This window comes from Taudactylus pleione, unplaced genomic scaffold (genome assembly GCF_031769625.1).
Source record: "Taudactylus pleione unplaced genomic scaffold, aTauple2 ptg000080l, whole genome shotgun sequence".
NCBI classification, from domain to species: Eukaryota; Metazoa; Chordata; class Amphibia; order Anura; family Myobatrachidae; genus Taudactylus; species Taudactylus pleione.
Genome location: NW_028284482.1, coordinates 6,173,074 through 6,196,095, shown reverse-complemented (window position 1 = coordinate 6,196,095; position 23,022 = coordinate 6,173,074). Strand labels below are relative to the sequence as shown.

At 46.8% G+C, this 23,022-nt stretch overlaps 1 protein-coding gene across 2 annotated transcripts in view; it reads left to right on the top strand.

The window, feature by feature from the left end:
* LOC148532273 (activating transcription factor 7-interacting protein 1-like) overlaps window positions 1-23,022 on the top strand; it is a 178,510-nt gene that overhangs the window by 85,827 nt on the left and 69,661 nt on the right. For both annotated transcript variants that reach the window (XM_088468040.1, XM_088468039.1), the window contains exons 3-6: window positions 3,616-3,705; window positions 3,831-3,976; window positions 5,169-5,303; window positions 5,416-5,481. In XM_088468040.1, the coding sequence (XP_088324166.1) occupies window positions 3,616-3,705; window positions 3,831-3,976; window positions 5,169-5,303; window positions 5,416-5,481 (437 nt within the window). The remainder of the gene's footprint in view (window positions 1-3,615; window positions 3,706-3,830; window positions 3,977-5,168; window positions 5,304-5,415; window positions 5,482-23,022) is intronic.

Below are 23,022 nucleotides of genomic sequence, written 5' to 3'. Positions count from 1 at the left end.
TGACTGCAGGAGTACCAGGGGAAACCATCGATGCCTGTAATGTATCGTGTACATACTGTGCCATTTGTTGTTGCATGGCCACCAGGCCCTCCAGACATGTTGCTATGCCCTGGAATAAATCTGTTCTGGACTCCTGCCCAGTGGCCAAATCCATTAGGCCAGTGCAAACTGTTACGGACTGGGATTTTTGTGGAAACGGAAGTGGAAGCAGGAACAGATTTAAATTGGAAAGTTGGTTGCTTTCACACATTCTTGCTGACATTATACTACAACAGTGGATATGTATATAGAGCTTGTTTGTGGACATTACCATTAACCGGACCCTGGAGTGATCCAACGCTATTACATCTCCACTTTCCACCAACTCATCCACATTATATTTCCGTGTCAGTGTAGAGACTTGAATTTTATGTATTTACTGTTTTAATCTTTGCAAAAAATCGTTTTTGCATTATCAGTGTGGTCACTTGATTAAACCAGTGCTCCACTCCATCTTTTTCTATCAGACAAAGTTTTTGTTTACTCCAGTCTCTTCATGGTTCTGAAGACCTACTCTTCTGAACTTGAAGAATCTCAATCTAATCCTAAGGATTTTCAAGTTCAAGATAGAGTCCCTTCAGTCGGGAATTGCGGAACTAGAGGACGGCGATTTCACGATGTCTCTGGATATCAAGGACAACTTTCTTCACATCCCTATCTGGCCGACTCAGTAGGCGTTTTTGAGATTCGTATTTCAGAACTCTCATTTCCAGAGTCGGGGCTTACCCTTCGGCTTATCATCAGTCCCCAGGTTATTCACATACAGTAGGTCATGGCTGTGATTCGGTTTCTCCTTCGGAAACAGGGGATCACTATTATTCCTTACCTGGACAATCTTCTACTGAAGTCCCACTCCAGGGTACAATTACTGCAGAACATCACAGTGACTCACGGCTGTCTCATTCGTCATGGGTGGATTCTAAATTTTCCCAAGTCTCATCTGCAACCGACGCAGAGGCTGCAGTTTCTGGGTATGCTTATGGACACCTTATGCCAGAGAGTGTTCCTTCATCAGGAGAAAACAACTTTCATTCAGGAGATGGTGAAGACGGTTCTTCGACATTGTCTGCTATCGGTGCATGTTTGCATTCAACTCCTGGGGAAGATGGTCAAGGCATTAGAGGCCTTTTACTCACGGTCGATTTCATGCCAGGACGTTTCAGCTAGACTTCCTCTCTGTGAACAGGATACCATCTTTTCCTTCACGGGAAAAGGTTAAGTCTCAGAACGCGGATACCCCTTCTCAGGTAGTTGAACTCTATACTCCTACTGGAGGGAAAGAAATTCGGAATATGGTATAGGACTCTTTTCACCACAGATGCGAGTCTGAGAGGATGTGAAGCGGTGATTCAGGAACATCACTTCCAAGGCTGCTGGATATCACTGAGAGAGTCTGCTGATAAACACATTGGAATTGCTTGCAGTGTTCTGTGCTATTCAGACAGCAGATCACCTGTTACGGAGCCAAGCAGGCAGGGTCCAGCCGGACAACGCCACAACAGGGGAACATTTCCAACCTAAATATATGACAAGGCATTTTGCACAAGCCATGATCCAAATGGATAGCCCATTGCAGCTAATATATTCCTGTAACAAACAACATATTATATAATGTACTGTCAAGAAATATTGGGTACAATAAAGAAAGGTGCACACAAGATAAGGGATCGCGATTTTGCACAGCCTCTATTTTAATAATTTTCTACTTCACTATTTTGTTTTATTTTGCTTTATTTTAATAGATTTTCACCTATGATGAGAGGGTATTAATATATACTAATAAAAGTTACGTTTTATGTGTTCATATAACAAGATACTTGTGCACCTCACTAAAAAAAACTAATTTTTCCTGCTGTTCCTCTGTACATGTCTTCTCAATATGTCTGCCAAGCCACTCCCCTTATAGTTAATGTGTATTTATCCATCAGAAATGGTCTATCAGTTGTAGGAAAGTATACAATGAGGTTATGATATTTGGGTTGATGGTTACCAATGCTTTTTTAAAAATACAATTTGTTTTCTGGATGTCAACATGTTGGATAATTAATGGCCAGTCACTCTAATTTATCGGTGTATAATTGAGGAAATTCTGAAACATTACCTTTTTGGGGGACTTAATTGAGGGTCAAGGAATAGCACTCTGCATCATTTGCATACAAGGTTTTGTTAGTAAACGAGTTTTCCAGGTCCTGTGAGGCAGCGTGGCCTACAGATGGTCCTGTGAGGCAGCCTGGCCTACAGGAGGACATGCAGTCAGGGAAGGCAGAGTCTTCCCTGTTATACTCCTGAGATTTGATATAAAAGTGTTTAGAACAATACAAAAGACATATAAACATCTTATTGTAATAATTTTTATAGTTAACACTCACCAGCTTTGTGGAGCTCACTGGGACTGCAGGGAGAAAAGGCAGCGACAGCTCAGCCTCACCTCTGTATATTCAGACACTGCTTGCAGACCTGGGGGCGGGGCCACACCACAGGCAGAAAGCTGCAAAGAAAGAGAGCTAATAGAGGCATGCCTCTGAGTATGGGGGGACGACGTGCATTGAGCACTGATGGACACCTTGGATGTGTCGTGACCAGGAAGAGTAAAAATAAATTGATAAAGCTCTCTGTGGTATTGCAGTAAGAATGGAGAAATAATGGAGGGTCAGTGGCTAAAAACTAGCTGATGAAAGAGACGACTAGATATCTAAGGCCCAAAGGCCAGAAAATTGTGGCCCGTGTTGGTCTAGATGTGATCGCAGATAAGAATGTAATGATATGTATAATGACTGGTGGGCAAAAACTTGAGGCTGGGTGTTCGGGACTGATGTCCCATAAAGTTAGGAAAGATCCAGTAATATAGGAAGGTTCATCAGTATAAGCGTATAAGTCGGCAATGTGCGTTCATCAGATAATGGATAATAGTTTCCAAATGAAGGTAAGTGTCCCAGGTTGGCAAAAACTGTCGGCAGGGTGTTGTATAGATGTATATAAACCTTGTCCAGAAAATGCTTTAGGTAGGCACCTCCTTCACTGCTCGCACCACCTCAGGAAAGGAACGCAGTATCAGAGTGACAGGGACACTAGAATGCAGTATCTTAGGTGAGGAATATTGCTTAACTGACCATGATGTCTGCTGGTCCTTCACGTTCCTGCGTCAGCATTCGCTGTGTGTAAGTGTAAGTGAGGGGCCTATAATGGATAATCTGATGACTGGGCACTCAGGTCAAGTAAAAATAACTATTTATTTGCAATAAAAAATGATAGAAAATACCCTTCAAACAGGGATTAATGACCAGGAAATGCACAGCAGCATTTAGAAATCGAAGCTGTCAGCAGCAAGAGAAGACACAGTGATGCAGTTAGGGAGAATCAATTGACACTGAAGCTTAGTGTCGTGAGGGGAGAGTTACAGTGAGTAGGGGGTGAGACAAGCTCCCAGCACTCAGAGCCATCTCCATGTGTGCCTACCCAGCCATTGACCTCACCGCACGTCACTGGCCTACAGATGTTCTGTGAAGCAGCATGGCCTAGTGATGTGAATCAGGTGAGAAGTGGAGGGTAATTCTGTTTTCTTTATCCTTGTTGTAGATACAATTGAATTTATTACAGAAGAACCAGACGAAAAAGACAAAGAACAGAAAAAACAGGAAAATGCAGATGAGCCTCAAGCAGAGAAAAGTAAGGTTACTTAAGTTTACTTAAAAATCACTTGTTTTCTTCTATTGTAAAAGTTTTCTTTCTTATCTATATTAAACAGAATATTCTAAATTGTATTGAGATTTACTGCATGTTTGCCTCTGCAGGTGAGACTTCCCGACGGAAGCGTTCCAAATCCGAGGACTTAGACAGCCAGAGCTCCAAACGGAAGCGGTTTGAGGGTGAAGAGTATGAAGCAGAGTTACAGTTTAAGATCACAGCTGGAGATGACCTAAACAAGAAATTGCAGAAAGTAAGTTTTGTTAAGTTCTGACGTAATGTATGATATATCACCATACAGTCTTTTAATACATTTTATTACATTTTTGAATAAAATTGGTAAGCTGACATGGCATGCATATAGTTGCGTTATTAATGTACAGTTGCCATACAGTATCCGTATCAGACTCTGAGCTTTTCTTCAATTAAGATTAGTTGTTTTGTTTTTTATACTCGTAAATGAAGTGTCAACAAGAAGGTAAAACAGGTTCATCATTTGAAAATAGTGATTGTGCTTTATAGTTAAATGGCCCTTCTTGGAAAACGTCACCTTTCAATAATTGTTGTCTTTTCTGGTATTACCCTGCTCCTGGATGCAGGGGGACCCACAACGCACACCCCTCATCCATAAAATTAGACTTGTCTCTCCAGAGTCTTGCATCGGCTGGCGCTGCAGAGAGAAATCACTTGCAAAATGGTGCTGTGATTTGTGCATGCACAGTAGAGAAGTCTCTAGGAACTCAGCATGGGCACCATATTCCCAGAGACTTTGCCCTGTGTGTCAGAAGAGCCAGATTTAAATATTTTGTCTCCCACTTATATTTAATTACACATTGTTGCAAATAGAACCTTCCTTTACTCCATGATTGCCTATAGCATGCAGACTTGGGACATCACGCAGTGCTGCCGCTCAGACTGGGAGGACCGAATTTGTGTGGTACAATTCAAAAGAGCTGGTTAGTAGTGTGTTACTTTGCTGTGTCCTGAAGAGTTCTGGTTGTATTGAGTGCTAATTCCCTGCAAGCTTCAGCTCCCAGTAGTTGCTGACTACAGGTAGGAGATAAAAATGGAGTTTATAAAAAGTGGTCTACTCCTTCTCAAGAGCACATTTCAACCAATACTGAAGTTCTGATGAACAGGGCCCTCCCTACCTCTTACTTCTGCACCTCTGTCATCAAACTTTTATGTATTTGTTATTTAGATTTTGTATGAATTATCATTCTAACTGGCATTAAAGACTTTTGTTCCAGTTTGCATATTAACCATTATTGTGGTAATGACAAAGATAAGACATTCACGAAACAACTGGAAGGAGAAATTACCATGCAGTCCTAGTGGTAACATCATTAATATATATCAGCATGCAAATTATCAGTATATATCCATGTAAGAATTACTGCAAATGTATTTATTTTAATAACACAAAGGCTAATTCTTCTCTTCAGGTGATCCAGAAGCTGTTTGAGGAAAAACTTAGTGCCTTGCAGTGTATAGACTTTGAGAAAGCAATTGGTGACCTGAAAACACGAGTGGAGAAAATAGAGTGTAAAAAACATGAGACTGTTCTGCATTCCATGCAGGTAATGTCCACTGTAACTGTACAGCATCAGTGTGTACTCTGTGTGCAATGTTGTGTATGTGAGTCATGCATTATTTATTTGTATGCAAGTTACTTTTTTTTTTCGATTGTAGGCTAAAATAACCCGGCTGACAAGACGGTTTGGGGCAGCAAAGGAAGACCTAAAGAAGAGACCTAAGGTAATGGCTAGTTTTTTTGTTACATTATTATGGTGTTTGTCTATTATTTTTAAGTTGGAAATTCTGTATTGCACTAAAGGGCCAGTCTTGGAAATAAAAATCAAATGGAGTAAAAGAAAAGGACAACTTACTGTGCGTAGATGAGTGTGTATAGATAATGTTATAATATTAGTTCCTGTAAATAAAGTGGTTAAAAGTTTAGATGAAAAGAAAAGGTGAATTTCCCAAATGAGAATCCTGCACTTGCCATAATTGTTTTATGTCTCTTTCTACCAATCTGGGGAATAAGGGGTTAGAGCTGGCACTGAGCAGTTGTCACTTAGAGGTTAACAATTCAGAGGCTGAGGGGTCTATTTACTAAGCAGTGTTAGGAGACAGAGTGAAAAATGATAACGTGCCAGCCAATCCGCTCCCAACTTTAATTTTTCAAACACAGCCTGTGAGATGGCAGTTAGGAGCGGATTGGCTGGCACCTTATCACTTTTCACTCTGTCTCCTAACACTGCTTAGTACATAGACCCATGAAGCTCCTCCCCTCTCTAACAACTGCTCACTTAGGGCCTCATTTAGTAACGAGTTTTATCGCCAAAACGAGTGATACATTTCACTGTGTATGATAAATGGTGCTCCAGCCAATCAGCTCCCAACTGTCAACTGTTAAAAAAATGACAGTTGGAAGCTGATTGGCTTGAGCACCATTTATCATACACAGTGAAATGTATCACTCGTTTTGGTGATAAAACTCGTTTTTAAATGGGGGCCTAAGGGCCTTATTTATCAAAGAGTTTTAGCATTCACAACGAGTGATAAAACTCGTTGCATATGATAAATGGTGCTCCAGCCAATCAGCTCCCAACTGTCATCTGTTTGAAAAATGACAGTTGGGAGCTGATTGGCTTGAGCACCATTTATCATATGCAACGAGTTTTATCACTTATTGTGAATGATAAAACTCGTTGATAATATATCCTGTTTTAACTCCGAGCCCAAGAACTTTTAGTGATTTTTTTTTTTTTTTAAAAGCCTGCATGTGCCAGCCAGGTTAGGGCTTGTTTTATTTATAGTACAAGCTGTGGGGCTGCAGTAACTCTCTTTGGGAGCAATGAAGATGTTTCATGCTACATACTCCAAGGTCCACTGTATATCATGCACAGGCTCCATGGCTTGGCTATAGGGGGATAGTACCACCTCACTAGATGAAATATAGTGAAGGGGTCTCCCCACTATACTGGAGCTCATTAATGCTTTTTTTTTATTTATCCATGCATCCTCCTACTTTTGCAGTGTTATGGAGGGACCTTTATTTGTGGCTCCCTCAGCTTGTTTTTAACAGCTGGGGTTTAGGGGATCAGATAGCCCTCCTTTCTTAGAATAACAAGGTAGTCTGACCTAGGTCCCATTAGACTGAACCACTGCAGTTGGAACCTCCTCCCTTAAAGTTCTTTACTTCAGAAAGGCAAAGACGACCAGAATTGTTCTTCACTAAAACTCTTGTCAGGCTGTGAGAAACCACTCCTACAGGGCCGGATTAAGCCTTCTGGGGCCCCGGGGCAACTAAGTTATGGGGGCCCTATCAATAAAATTGATAGGTCCATAGGGCTCCACAGGGAGACATTGGGGTCTAGGTGGGACCTGGAGGACCGGACACCAACAGCAAAGCTTTTCAATCCCAGGATGCACCGGTCCTTCCCACTATACCACGCCTACAGCCTGAGGGCACTTCAGTTTCGTTGGTGTCTGGCAGGAGCTGGGCCACCATTATAACAGGGGGCTGCATTAAGCAGCTCAAGCTTTTATTTTATGATTTAATTCATTACAATTTTTTTACTATAATGGACGAGCAGCACCAGACTGTCCTCCGGACGTCTGTGCTGCTGCCCCATCACCCCTCTGAGGCGCCGTGACTCCAAGCCTGGCGGGGCTCAGAAGGGAACTAGCTGGCAGGCTCCTCGGACCCCAGACTGCAGCCCGGAATGGACCCGCTTGCAGAAAATTGTTGCGCAGTCTTGCCTCCGGTCTCAGGAGACAGACCGGAGGTGCTGATGTGAACACTGGTGCGCCCACGACTTCACTAGACCACCGGGGCATATAACATACTGGCGCAGGGCATGTGTAAGGAGGCCAGGGGACCCGGCGGTTAATGTCAGGAAGGGGAAAAGCCCCTCCCCCAGTCCAGGACGCCATTCCACTGCGGTCCTGGTGTTCCCTGGGCTGCTCACCCTTCGCCCCTCCAGAGACGCACGGCAGCCATTTTCTGCAAGCAAGTCTCCGGGAACGCTGGGTCCAGTCTCCCTGCACACCTCTCCCACGGGCCAGGTCATACAGCGCTATAGCCTTCCAGCCACTGTGTTCTGTGTAGTTGATTTTAGTGCCCATTGTATACATGTAATGTTTTTCTGCGTTTGTATATGACTTGTGCTAGCGAAAATCTCTACTTTCTACATTAGGGTCCTTAGGGTCCACAGGGCCTTGACCTTGGGCTATAGGTAGGCTGGGCAACCAGTCCGGGCACCACACAGTTAATCTCTTTGAGCCTCCCAGGATGCAGCAGGCTCCCCACCTATACCCCCCCCTGGCCAAGGCACTCTCAGTTTCGTCAGTGCTCTGCCAGGGTCGGTTGTACCACGCAAGAGGGGCTGTTCACAGCCCCTGAAGACTACTTAGAGCAGGTAATGTGGACAGTCCGGACGTCCACATCACCGCTCTGCCGCCCCGCCGGTGCTGAGACCCCAGTACTGATCTGGGGATCTCAGCGGGCCTCCAGGTTTTTTTTTCTGCTGACAGGGACCCCGTAGGATCCCTGACTGTGGCCGGGTCTACGGGGGACGGGTGAGTAGCAGCGGACATCCGCAGTGGGCGTCCGCCGTCACAGTCATTATTCCACTCAGGGCTGGGGGCTACCGGGGTGTGGGTCTGCTGGTGGAGCCAGGCACTGAGTCCTGCGCTCCACCTAGCCTCCAGGGACAGCAGACCAGAGCAGTAGCGGTACCGCTCTGGAGTCCCTGGGGTTAATTGCAGGCCGGGGAAGGATGCCTTCCCTGTTTACAGCCGGCTCGTCCCCCGCTGCTGAGCGCCAGAAGCGCGCTCTTTGCTGGGATCCTCTTCCTGACTGAGCTTCGGTGGCCATTTTAACAACAGGAGCCACAGTCAGCGGTGGAGCCAGGTCCCCCTCCTGCATACCTCTCCCTCTGGACTGTGAGGTGCAGGTAACAGCGCAGTCCTACCAGGTCCAGTGCCTCGATAGTTGACTGGAAGCGCTGATAGACACTGTTTCTGCTGAGTGCTGTTGCCTGTGTCTATCCTTTCTCTTACTGTCAGCCATTTTAGCTATCCCTGTTTTTCTCTTTCTCCAAAAATATTGACCCTTATAGTACAAGGGGTGGGATAGTTTGTATTTAGACCAGGTCTGTTATCATGTCAGGTGATGATGAACCTGTGCAGCTAGCTGCACCTGCCTTATATTCCTGCATTCGATCTAAGGCAAGTATTGGGGAAGAAGAAGCAGAGAGAGGGGGCCTATGTACTACATGTATGCTACCTAGCCCTTCTCGGGGCGCCAGCTTGCCGCTAGAGCCTCCTTGGGCAAAAAGCCTGGCTCAGGCTATGTCCATACTGGCAGGATGATTAGTGGCTCCGCTTGCGTACCCCTCTATGGGGTTCACACAGCAGCCGATGGTACCGGGCCCTTCTCAGGGGAGCTCTGGTCAGATGATGACACAGAGCCAGCCGGTACCTGCGCCTCAGGTGTCCCCTGCCCCTAGTTGGGTGGACAAATTTCCCAAGGCGGTTAATTTCCTTCGGAGGAATTCTCGCTTAGGCCCGCGAAGAGGCCATTATTATCATCCCAGCCTCAGGATGACGAGGATGATGTTACCTCAGATGATGGAGAAATACTAGATTTGTCTGACACTGAAGCTCCCGACAAAGAGGCGGAAGCTAAGTAGTCTATATACAGTCAGGTGCATAAATATTGGGACATTGACAGAATTTTCATATTTTAGCCTCTATTCACCACCACAATGGCTTTGAAATGAAACAAACAAGATGTGCTTTAACTGCAGACTTTCAGATTTAATTTGAGGGTAATTACATCCAAATCAGGTGAACGGAACGGTGTAGGAATTACAACGGTTTCTATATGTGCCTCCCACTTTTTAAGGGGCCAAAAGTAATGGGACTAACTAAACAATCCTAAATCTAACTTTCACTTTTTAATACTTTGTTGCAAATCCTTTGCAGGCAATTACAGAACGCATAGACATCACCAGACACTGGATTTCAACCCTGGTGATGCTCTGCCAGGCCTCTACTGCAAATGCCTTCAGTTCCTGCTTGTTCTTGGGGCATTTTCCCTTCAGTTTTGTCTTCATCAAGTGAAATGCATGCTCAATTGGATTCGGGTCAGGGGATTGACTTGGCCATTGCATAACATTCCACTTTTTAGCCTTAAAAAACTCTTTGGTTGCTTTTGCAGTATGCTTGAGGTCATTATCCATCTGCACTGTGAAGCGCCGTCCAATGAGTTCTGAAGCATTTGACTGAATATGAACATATAATATTGCCCGAAACACTTCAGAATTCATTTTGCTGCTTTTGTCAGCAGTCACATCATCAATAAATACAAGGGAACCAGTTCAATTGGCAGCCATACATGCCCCACACCATGACACTATCACCACCATGCTTCACTGATGAGGTGGTATGTTTTGGATCATGAGCAGTTCCTTTCCTTCTCCATACTCTTCTCTTCCCGTCACTCTGGTACAAGTTGATCCTTGTCTCATCTGTCCATAGGATGTTGTTCCAGAACTGTAATGGCTTTTTTAGATGTTGTTTGGCAAACTCTAATCTGGTCTTCCTGTTTTTGTGGCTCCAAATGGTTTACATTTTGTGGTGAACCCTCTATATTCACTCTTGTGATGTCTTCTCTTGATTGTTGACTTTGACACATATACACCTACCTCCTGGAGAGTGTTCTTGATTTGGCCAACTGTTGTGAAGGGGTTTTTCTTCACCAGGGAAATAATTCTTCTGTCATCCACCACAGTTGTTTTCCGTGGTCTTCCGGGTCTTTTGGTGTTGCTTAGCTCTCCGGTGCGTTCTTTCTTTTTAAGAATGTCCCAAACAGTTGATTTGGCCACGCCTAATATTTTTGCTATCTCTCTGATGGGTTTGTTTTGACTTTTCAGCCTAACGATGGCTTGCTTCACTGATAGTGACAGCTCTTTGGATCTCATATTGAGAGTCGACAGCAACTGATTCCAAATGCAAATGTCACACCTAGAATCAACTCCAGACCGTTTACCTGCTTAATTGATATTGAAATAACGAGGGAATAGCCCACACCTGTCCATGAAATAGCTTTTGAGTTGATAGTCCCATTACTTTTGGCCCCTTAAAAAGTGGGAGGCACATATAGAAACCGTTGTAATTCCTACACCGTTCACCTGATTTGGATGTAATTACCCTCAAATTAAATCTGAAAGTCTGCATGTAAAGCACATCTTGTTTGTTTCATTTCAAATCCATTGTGGTGGTGAATAGAGGCCAAAATATGAAAACTCTGTCAATGTCCCAATATTTATGCACCTGACTGTATATATCCCGGGACTTATACGGGCGGTCCGGGAGATCATGGTGATTGAGGACAAGACGTCTGCAGATACCGAGCTTACGCATGCTTATTTCAAGAGTATTAGGAACACTAATGCAGTGTTTCCTTTATCTGGTCAAGTAGTTCATCACCTAGAGGAAGCATGGAAGGCTCCTGGTAAAAGGTTTCAGCCGCAAAAGTGTTTGGCTTCTGTATACCCTTTTGCGCACAATTAATTTTCTAAATGGGAGTCTCCTCCTCAGGTGGATTCCCATGTAACACGGTTGGTGAAGAGCACGACTCTGCCTATGCCGTCAATGTCTTCTCTAAAGAATCCTACGGACCGCAAAGTGGAGGTATGTCTGAAATCTATTTATTCTCTCGCTGGAGGGGTCGCCAGACTTGCAATGGCAGTATGCTGGGTGGCTAGAGCCATGGAAAAATGGGCCGATGCTTTGGAAGCCTCGCTACCAGCGAGCAGATCATTCTGATAGGCAACCTCAGGGATTCGGCTACTTATGTTAATGAGGCAGCATTGGATGCAAGTCTACTTACTTCCAGGATTTCTACGGCAGCGGTGCCTGCACGTCGATCCTTGTGACTCAGATCTTGGAGAGCAGATGCGGATTCCAAGAGGGGTCTGGAATTTCTCCCGTACAATGGACAGGTACTATTTGGGCCGGCTCTGGACAAGATTGTGGATATGCTGGCAGCGGCAAAATCTATATGTTTGCCTTCGGATCCGTCCACCTCTGGGTCGGGGACGTCGTCCTTTCGGTTCTATAGGCCTCCGGGTAACAAGGGTCCAATCCTTCCCGAGGCCATCTCGAAACAAGAAGCTCTCTAAGCCTAGGAAGCAGGCGTGGAGCACCAGACGTCTGACTACCAAGCTTGACAACAAGCCCACAGCCTGACTGCACAGGCCTCCTCTTGGGGGACCCCAAGGTGGGAGGCCGACTTCTTCAGTTCACCCAGTGTTGGTGTCAGATCACCTCGGAAGGGAAGTGTCTCATGGGTACGCCCTCTCCTTTCGGAAAAGACCTCCTCATCAATTTTTTTCCACGGACCTGCATTCAAATCCGGAGAAGGCTCTGGAAATTCAAAAGATTGTACAATCCATGCTCCAGGAGGGGGTTATTGTGCCAGTCCCGCTACCCCAGAGGGGGATGGGTTATTACTCCTATCTCTTCCTGGTGCAAAAACCGAATGGATCATACAGACCTATCCTCAACTTGAGGGCTCTCAACAACTATCTGAGGGTGCCTCGGTTCAGGATGGAGATCCTGCATTCCTTTATCTTGGCTATGAAACCTGGGGACTTTATGGTGTCTCTGGACATCCAGGATGCCTATCCTCAAGTCCCAATAGCGGTTTCTCAACAGCACTTTCTCCGATTTGCGGTAGCAAATCGGCATTATCAGTTTCAGGCTTTGCCATTTGACCTTTCTACAGCCCCGAGGGTGTTTACCAAGGTCATGGCGGTAATTGCGGCACACCTGCGCCTGCAGGGGGTACGCCTCCTACCTTATCTGGACGATCTGCTACTCCTGGCAGGTTCTCCAGAGGTGCTTCAACAGCACGTGCAACTAACTATTCAGGTGTTGCAGAGTCACGGATGGTTGATAAATTGGAAGAAGTCATCCCTAACGCCTTCTCAGAGGATGCTTCATCTAAGAGCTCTGCTGGACACTCAGCAACAGCGGATCTTTCTGACTAAGGGAAAGATCTCAGTGTTACAGGCAAGGATTCGCACTTGCCTGCGAGATCGCAGGATCTCTATCCATTCTGCAATGAGGTTACTGGGGTCCATGGTGTTGACGTTCGACTTGGTGGACTATGCCCAGTTTCACTCGAGACCTCTACAGAAACTGATCCTATCCAAATGGGATGGGATACCTTTTCGGCTAAAGGTTCAGACGCTGGTGCTGTCTCTGGAGGTACGTCTGTCATTGACCTGGTGGCTTCAGAAGTCTCATCTCATCAGAGGATGCCCCTTCTGGATTACGGATTGGACTCTCCTGACGACGGATGCATGTCTCAGTGGGTGGGGTGCTGTGTCGGGTCCACATGTGTTTCAGGGCCGGTGGACATCGGCGGAGTCTGCTCTTCCGATCAACATCTTGGAACTTCAGGCAGATCTTCGGGCCTTACAACAGGCGAGACTTTCTACAGGGACATCCCGTACAGATTCAGTCAGACAACACCACGATGGTGGCTTATATAAATCATCAAGGAGGAACTCGAAGTCAGGCAGCTCTAAGAGAGGAGTCTCGCATTCTGACTTGGGCGGAAAACAATCTACCGGCCATCTCTGCAGTCTTTATTCCGATAGTACTCAATTGGGAAGCGGACTTCCTCAGCCGTCATGACGTGCATCCAGGGGAATGGTCTCTTCACCAGGACGTATTTCAGCTCCTGGTGGACAGGTGGGGACTTCCGGAAATAGATCTCATGGCATCCAGACACGATCGCAGGCTGAGGGTGTATGGCTCCTGAACAAGAGACGCAGGAGCTCTCCTTGTAGATGCTCTGTCGGTACATTGGACCTTTCAGTTCATGTACCTATTTCCTCTGTTCTCCCTGCTTCCTCGCGTGTTGCGAAAGTTCAAGCAGGACGGAGGCATGATTCTACTGGTGGCTCCGGCGTGGCCCAGACGTCACTGGTACTCCGATCTACGGAGTCTTTCCATAGACACTCCGTGGCTCCTTCCTCAGCATCCGGACATGTTGTCTCAGGGTCCGTGTCTTTACCCGGATCTGGGTCGGCTGTCTTTGATGACCTGGCTCTTGAAACATCCCTCTTAAGGTCAAAGGGTTTCTCAAGCTCGGTGGTTACCACCATGCTCCGGGCTAGGAAGTCGGCTTCAGCCATGATTTACCACAGGGTCTGGCACGCCACCTATTTTGAGTGGTGCTGACCCCAGAAATATGACCTTTGGTGTTTCGTGTTTCTAGAGCCTTCCTTCAGGTGGGCTTGGATAAAGGTCTGCGCCTTGCTGCTTTGAAGGTGCAGGTGTCTGCCTTGTCGGTGTGGTTTCAGCATCGGATTGCTGATGTCTGCATCTTTATGCAAGGGGTTCTTCGCATTCAGCCCCCCTTTGTCCCTCCGGTGGCACCATGGGACTTGGCAGTGGTGCTGAAGGCTCTCCAGGGTCCCCCATTTGAGCCACTGGGCTCAGTGGACCTCAAATGGCTTACGACTAAGGTCTTTTTTCTTTTGGCTATAGCATCTGCTAGAAGAGTGTTTGAATTGGGGGCTATTTCTTGTTGTCCCCCTTATTTGATTTTTCATCAAGATAGGGTGGTTCTTAGGACTTGTCCTGGTTTTCTCCCTAAGGTGTTATCCAGTTTCCACATTAATGAGGAGATCATTGTTCCGGCCTTTCACTCTCATGGTTTGTCGGCGGGTGAGGCCAGGTTGGATGTGGTTCGCGCTCTTCGCATTTATGTGGAGCGCACCTGTTCTTTCCGGAAATCGGATTGTTTGTTTGTGTTGTATGGTTTTCGCAAAAAAGGGTGGCCGGCCAATAAGCAAACTTTGGCCCGTTGGATTTGTTTGGCAATTTCCGAGGCCTATGTTCATGAGGGCATTCCTGTTCCACCCTCGGTCACTGCTCATTCTATGAGGTCTGTATGTCCCTCGTGGGCAGCTCGGTGTTGTTCCTTGGCTGCTCAGCTCTGTAAGGCAGCCACGTGGTCTACGGTTCAGACCTTTGTGAAGTATTATGCTTTCGATACCTTCGCCTCTCAGGATGCTTCCTTCGGGCGGCGGATTCTCCTTTCTGCACAGGAGCGTCCCCGCCTTTGAAGGGTACTACTTTGGGACATCCCCAAGGTCAAGGCCCTGTGGACCCTAAGGACCCTGATGCAGAAAACAAGAGCTATAGTAAGAACTTACCTTTCTTATCTCTGTTTCTACGAAGTCCTTAGGGTCCACAGGGCACCCGCCCTGACGCCCTGTGCTTTCGCCTTTATATTTTCTCCTCCTCTGGCTTGGTAACGTAACTGAGGGTGCCTTGGCCAGGGGGCGGGGTATCGGAGGGGAGCCTGCTCTATCCTGGGAGGCTCAAAGAGATTAACTGTGTGGTGCCCGGACAGGTTGCCCAGCCTACCTATACCACAAGGTCAAGGCCCTGTGGACCCTAAGGACCTCGTAGCAACAGAGATAACAAACGCAAGTTCTTACCATATTTCTTGTTTTCTATACTGTACAGCTTATACCTTTCCTTTTATTCTAATATACCCTGACATACTAAGGTATATGGGGTTCATTGTACCTCACATTTCCCAGATACTTGTGAGTTCTATCACATAGTTTATAACGCGGTTGCATGCTACACTATGCCATATTATCCAGGGTGTTCACTGCTGTGTATCATACTGTGTATTTTGTTATTCTTGTGGCTATGGCTGGCAGAGGAAAGAATAGCAAGCAGCCTGATGCTGCTGCTCCTACTCTAGTGTCTTGTAAATCCTGGTCTGTGGGGTTATATTAATTGTTACACAACCCCAGGCCCATCAGCCCCGGTGTCTCTCCCTCAGGATCCACCCTGGCTGCCTTTTCACAAATGCTGGCAAAACTTGCGGACCAAGTAGCAGTCTCCGTGGTAGCTCCACCTATGGGATGGCCACAGCAGGTACTCCCTGCAAATCCTTTGCCTCCCCCATGGGTAGACGTACTGTCTACCTCAGTACAGAGTTTAGCTAATACCTCCTATGGATTTTCAGCAAATGCTGCAAAAAGAAATGCCTTTACCTACTAAATGTACTATATCTTCCCAATCCACACAGTTATCTAATTCTGAGATATCATCTGGGTGAGGCAGAAGACTCCGATCTCTCTCACTCTGACTCTGTCTCAGGAGAAGAGGTGCCACCCTCTAAACTAAATATGCCAGCTCTTGTGAGAGCTGTTAAAACTATTCTACAAATAGAAGAAGATGAACCCGCTCCTAAGAAAAAACATGCACTTTTTAGGTGACAAAAGGTTGTTTTACCAGAGTATCCTCACTCTGACCAACTATCTGATCACAGGAGTGAAGCATGGAATATGCCCGGTAAAAGGTTTCAAAATTCCAAAATGGTTCAGTTCCTTTTACCCTCTTCCAGCTACTGATTGTACTAAATGGGAAGTTCCCCCAGCGGTGGATTCTCATGTAACACTTCTGGTTAAAATGCCACCTTACCGATTTATACTGCAACCTCCTTGAAGGAGACTACAGATAAATGTATAGAATCTTGTGATAAATCTATATACTTCTCTTATAGGAGCTATTACTTGTCCTGCTAGGGCTACGGCCTGAGTGGCAAAAGCCATTGAGAGTTGGGCAGAGGCCCTAGAAGAGACTTTTCCCCCTGATGCTTTGAGGGAACAGCTGTCCTACATATCTCACATTAGAGATGCATTCTCCTACTTAGGTGAAACAGCTATGGATACGGCTATCCTGGCCTCCAGGATATCTGCCACTTCGGTATTGGCCCGCCGTATTCTTTGGCTACTTTCCTGGAAAGCAGATTCAGAATCAGAACGAGGCTCCTAGAGTCTTTGCCTTATGCAGGAGACATCCTATTTAGTCCAGAATTGGATGAAATTGTGACTACATTGGCATATATTACAAAACCTCGGACATCATCCTTTCGGTCCTTTCGTACCCAAGGTAAAGCCAGAGGTCAGTCTTTTCCATGTCAGCAGACATCAGCCTCCAAGCTTAGGGCCAAACAGCCTGGTCTACTAGACGTCCACCTGCTAAATCTGAGGACAAGCCTACAGCTTGACGGGGTGGGCCTCTCCCTGGGTGGGAGGCCGACTTCTTCAAATCGCCTAGGTTTGGCATCAACGCAGACCTCTCGGTAGGTGAGGCCTCGTTGGCCATGGTCCGTGCTCTGAATATCTACGTGGTCCGCACTACTTCCATAAGGAAATCGGACTCCCTCTTTGTCGAATAAGGATTCCACAAGAAGGGATGGCCAGCTAACAGACAGACTCTGGCCAGATGGATTCGCATGACTATCTCACAGGCTTACATGCAGACTGGCCTTCCTATGCCGGCTTCAGTATCTGCTCATTCTACTTGCTCTGTGGGTCCCTCATGGGCAGCCCAACATAGTGCCTCAGCTGAACAGCTATGCAAGGCAGCCATCTGGGCTTCTGTCCACACCTTTCTCAGGTCTTATGCCTTTGATACATTTGCCTCTCAGGAGAACCATATGCCCAAAGGAAGCATCCTATCAGCTTAGGTGTGTTCCCGTCCTTGAACAACTGCTTTGGGACATCCCCAATGTCTCCCTGTGGAGCCCTATGGACCCTGAAGAAGAAAAGGAGTTATGGTAAAACTTACCTTCCTTAACTCTTTCTTTGAAGTCCATAGGGTCCACAGGGCACCCGTCCTACTGCTTCTAGCTTCTATGGGTTTCTTCTCCTGGTCACTTGTTTCCTTCTCTGTGTGAGAGTGTGATTCTCTAGTGTACCAGTCTTCCTTCTCTCCTATCCTGCTCCTGCCTTGGGCTTGTTAACAAAACTGAAGTGCCCTCAGGCTGTGGGCGGGGTATAGGGAGAAGGACCGGAGCACCCTGGGATTGAAAAGCTTTGCTGTTGGTGTCCGGGCCTCCAGGTCCCAACTACACTCCAATGTCTCCCTGCAGACCCTATGGACTTCGAAGAAAGAGGGTAACGAAGGTAAATTTTACCATAACTCTCCTTGTAATGCATATTTACTGCAAAGCCTGTGCAGTACCATCAGCTGGCATTTAGGAAGTATCAGTATGTGTGACAACACACATACTTATACTGGGTGCGTGGATCGGTAAACTCGTTTTTTTTTTTTTTTTTGCAAAGTCCATGGATTACTGCTGAGACCAGCGCCAGGATATAGGTGATTATGCAATCTTTTTTGTAGGGTCAGTCATTATGGATCCTACTGGAGAAGAGGACAGAAGCATCTGATATAGGTAAGTATGTGTGAATGGATAGGTGTATGTAATAAAGCTTTACTAATCACGGTGTGTGTGTTTTTGTCTTTAGCTATGTATTTTACAGTGGGGGTACAGGTGCTCCCTGTCTGCTGGCACTTATAGTTCCACAAGTGCCAAAGGGCAGACATTCTGGCACCTGTAGTCCCACTGTAAAATACAATAGTTTGCTTATATTCTTTACATTATTGCCCCTGTACCCAACGCTCCAGGTGTGCGGGGAAGAGCCCCGGGCTTCAGTCCCAACAACTCCCCTGAGATCCCTGGCTTGGGCTGATGATGCTTTGGCCCCGGGGCCCTGGTGGAAGGGTCTCCAGGCGGTGGCATTACAGCCCGGCCGTTTTGGGTCTGGTGCTGGTTTTAAAATATAGGGCGACCCTACGCAATTTTTTCTCCCCTATATTTAAACCAGGACTGGCCCTGCAGCCTGGTGTTGGTTTCTAAATTACGGTGGAGCCCTACACATTTTGTTCCCCGTAATTTTAGAAACCAGGACAGGCTGGCAAGTCCGGGGCTGGTTAAGCTTTAGGGGGGTGGCCCTATGTCATTTTTTTTTTTACACTTGTACCTGTAAAAAATGGGTTAAAACTAGGGGTGTGCACCGGCCACTTTTCGTGTTTTGTGTTTTGGTTTTGGATCTGGATCTTTCTTCGTGTTTTGGATCTGGATTGGTTTTGCCAAAACCACCCTTCCGTGTTTTGGGTTCTGGGTTTTGTGTTTTGGATCTGTATTTTTTTGAAAAAAAGCATAAAAACAGCTAAAATCACAGAATTTGTAGGTTTTTCTGCTCCTATGCTATTATTAACCTCAATAACCTTAATTTCCACTCATTTCCAGTCTATTCTGAACACCTCACACCTCACAATAGTGTTTTTATGTCCAAAAGGTTGCACCGAGGTAGCTGGATGACTATGCTAAGCAACACGAGTGGGCGGCACAAACACGTGACCCATCTAGGAGTGACACTGCAGTGGCAGACAGGATGGCAGTTAGAAAAACTAGGCCCCAAACTGTACATAATGCAAAGAAAAAAAGAGGTGCAAGATGGAATTGTCCTTGGGCCCTCCCACCCACCCTTATGTTGTATAAACAGGACATGCACACTTTAACAAATCAATCATTTCAGCGCCAGGGTCTGCCACACAACTGTGGCTGAAATGATTGGTTCGTTTGGGCCCCCACAAAACAAGCTGGCAATTAATGTGTCCCTGCACAAACTGGCTCTACGGAGGCAAGATGTCATCCTCATCCTCCTCATCCACCGATTCCTCACCCTCTTCAGTGTGTACATCCTCATCCTCACAAAGTATTAACTCGTCCCCACTTGAATCCACCACCACAGGTCCCTCTGTACGTTCTGGAGGCTGGTCTCCCTGGAAGAGCTGATAATTCATTTTGATGAACATCATCTTCTCCACATTCTGTGGAAGCAACCTCCTACGCCTTTCGCTGACAAGGTTCCCGGCTGCACTAAACACTCTTTCGGAGTACACACTGGAGGGGGGGCAACTCAGGTAAAATAGAGCCAGTTTGTACAGGGGCCTCCAAATTGCCTCTTTTTCCTGCCAGTACAGGTATGGACTGTCTGACATGCCTACTTGGATGCTGTCGCCGATGTAATCCTCCACCATTCTGTCAATGGTGACAGTATCATATGCAGTGACAGTAGACATGTCAGAAATTGTTGCCAGGTCCTTCAGTCCGGACCAGATGTCCAAACTTGGTCCTGCCTGCCCTGCATCACCGCCAGCGGGTTGCTTAGGATACCTAAGTTTTTTCCTGGCAGCCCCAGTTGCGGGAGAAAATGAAGAAGGAGCCGTTGACGTGTCACGTTCCGCTTCAGCTGACAGTGTGTTCACCAGCAGGTCTTTGCACCTCTGCAGGCTTGTGTCGGCCGGAAAGAGAGACACCACATAGGCTTTAAACCTAGGATCGAGCACGGTGGCCAAAATGTAGTGGTCTGATTTCAACAGATTGACCACCCTGGAATCCTGGCAAAGCGAATGAAGGGCTTCATCCACAAGTCCCACATGCCGAGCGGAATCGCTCCGTCTTAGCTCCTCCTTCACTTTCTCCAGCTGCTTCTGCAAAAGCCTGATGAGGGGAATGACCTGACTCAAGCTGGCAGTGTCTGAACTGACTTCACGTGTGGCAAGTTCGAAGGGCTGAAGAACCTTGCACAACACGGAAATCATTCTCCACTGCGCTTGAGTCAGGTGCATACCCCCTCCTTTGCCTATGTCATAGGTGGATGTATAGGCTTGTATGGCCTTTTGCTGCTCCTCCATCCTCTGAAGCATATAGAGGGTTGAGTTCCACCGCGTCACAACCTCTTGCTTCAGGTGATGGCGGGGCAGGTTCAAGAGTGTTTGCTGGCGCTCCAGTCTTCGGCACGCAGTCGCTGAATGGCGAAAGTGGCCAGAAATTTTTCGGGCCACCCAAAGCGTCTCCTGCACGCCCCTGTCGCTTTTCAGAAAATTCTGCACCACCAAGTTTATTGTGTGAGCAAAACATGGGACGTGCTGGAATTTGCCCAGATGTAATGCCCGCACAATATTGGTGGCGTTGTCAGATATCACAAATCCCCAGGAGAGTCTAAGTGGGGTAAGCCACTGGGCGATGATTTCCCTCAGTTTCTCTAAGAGGTTGTCGGCGGTGTGCCTCTTACTGAAACCGGTGATACACAGCGTAGCCTGCCTTGTAACGAGCTGGCGTTTCTGAGATGCTGCTACTGGTGACGCTGCTGCTGTTGCTGCGTAAGGTGATACATCTACCCAGTGGGCTGTCACAGTCATATAGTCCTTAGTCTGCCCTGTTCCACTTGTCCACATGTCCGTGGTTAAGTGGACATTGTGTACAACGGCATTTTTCAGGACACTGAGGACACTTTTTCTGACGTTTCTGTACAGTCTCGGTATCGCCTGCCTAGTGAAGTGGAATCTAGACGGGATTTGGAACCGGGGACACACTACCTCCATCAATTGTCTAAATCCCACTGCACTAATGGCGGATACCGGACGCACGTCTAACACCAACATAGCAGTCAAGGCCTCAGTTATACGTTTTGCTTCAGGATGACTGCTGTCGTACTTCATCCTCCTCGCTAAGGACTGTTGGAGGGTCAATTGTTTAGTAAAAGTAGTGGTGTTCCTACTTCCTCTCTGGGATGATGAACGACTCCCAGCAGCAGCAGCAACAGCAGCAGCGGCAGCAGTAGGCGTAGCAATGCAGGATCCTCCGGAGGAATCCCGGATAGGAGAGTCAGTCATGCCAGTGATATGGCCTGCAGGACTACTTCCGATCCTGACTAAGGAGGAAATTGACGAGGAGGGAGTTGACGGTGTGGTTTGCAGGCGCTTGGATACAACAGGACAACGGGATTTAGGTGTCCCTGGACTGCTTACGGTCTGAGCCAAAGTTTCTGAACTTGACAGTAACTTTTTATGAACGCGCTGCAGGTGCCGTATAAGGGAGGATGTTCCTAGGTGGTTGACGTCCCTACCCCTACTTATTTCACCTTTACATATGGTACATATGGCAAGACAGTTGTTGTCCGGATTTGGATAGAAATATTGCCAGACCAAAGAGGTGGAATGTTTGGTCTTCTGCCCAGGCATGACCGTGATGGGCTTTTTCATCCCACGGACAACAACTGTCTCCCCCGGAGCCTGATTTAAACAAACCACATCACCATCAGAATCCTCCTCGCCAACTTCCTCCTCAGCGCCAGCTACACCAGTATCCTCATCCTGTTGTACTTCAACAGTGACATCTTCAATTTGCATATCAGCAAGTGGACTGTGGGTGCTCCTTTCAGCACTTGCAGGGGGCGTGCAAATGGTGGAAAGAGCCACCTCTTCCCGTCCAGTGCTGGGAAGGTCAGGCATCGCAACCACCACCACACTTGGACTCTCCTTGGGGATTTGTGATATCTTCTTAGAAAGCACAGTTCTTCGCTGTGCTTTTGCCAGCTTAACTCTTTTGATTTTTTTAGTGGGAGGAGTGCTTCCATCGTCATGTGAAGCTGAACCACTAGTCATGAACATACTAGGGATCGACCTTAGCCGTTCCTTGCCACTCCGTGTCGTAAATGGCATATTGGCAAGTTTACGTTTCTCTTCAGCTGATTTAAATGTCTTTTTCAAGGTCATTTTCCTGAACTTTGCCATTTGGGATTGTATGTGCCCTCTACTATGACATTGGGCATCGGCCTTGGCAGACGACGTTGATGGCATGTTATTGTCTATGTCATGACTAGTGGCAGCAGCTTCAGCACTAGGAGGAAGTGGTTCTTGATCTTTCTCTATTTTATTTTTATCGGAGAAAGTTTGGTCCTCCATTTATGTTATATCGATTTGATATATACGTGCGGCTAAACACAGAAAATAATTTTTTTTTTGGTTTGGACTGGAGTGTACTTTCGGGGGTTACAGCACCCTTAACGGTCAAGCCAGCCGGCCCTTTACTTATGACACAGGCGCACGCTTGGCACTACTTTGTTGATGCACGTGCGGCTACTGCGCACACAATTCACAAACACAGAAAATAATTTTTTTTTAGGTTTGGACTGGAGTGTACTTTCAGGGGTTACAGCACCCTTAACGGTCAAGCCAGCCGGCCCTTTACTTATGACACAGGCGCACGCTTGGCACTACTTTGTTGATGCACGTGCGGCTACTGTGCACACAATTCACAAACACAGAAAATAATTTTTTTTTGGTTTGGACTGGAGTGTACTTTCGGGGGTTACAGCACCCTTTAACGGTCAAGCCAGCTGGCCCTTTACTTATGACACAGGCGCACGCTTGGCACTACTTTGTTGATGCACGTGCGGCTACTGCGCACACAATTCACAAACACAGAAAATAATTTTTTTTTAGGTTTGGACTGGAGTGTACTTTCGGGGGTTACAGCACCCTTAACGGTCAAGCCAGCCGGCCCTTTACTTATGACACAGGCGCACGCTTGGCACTACTTTG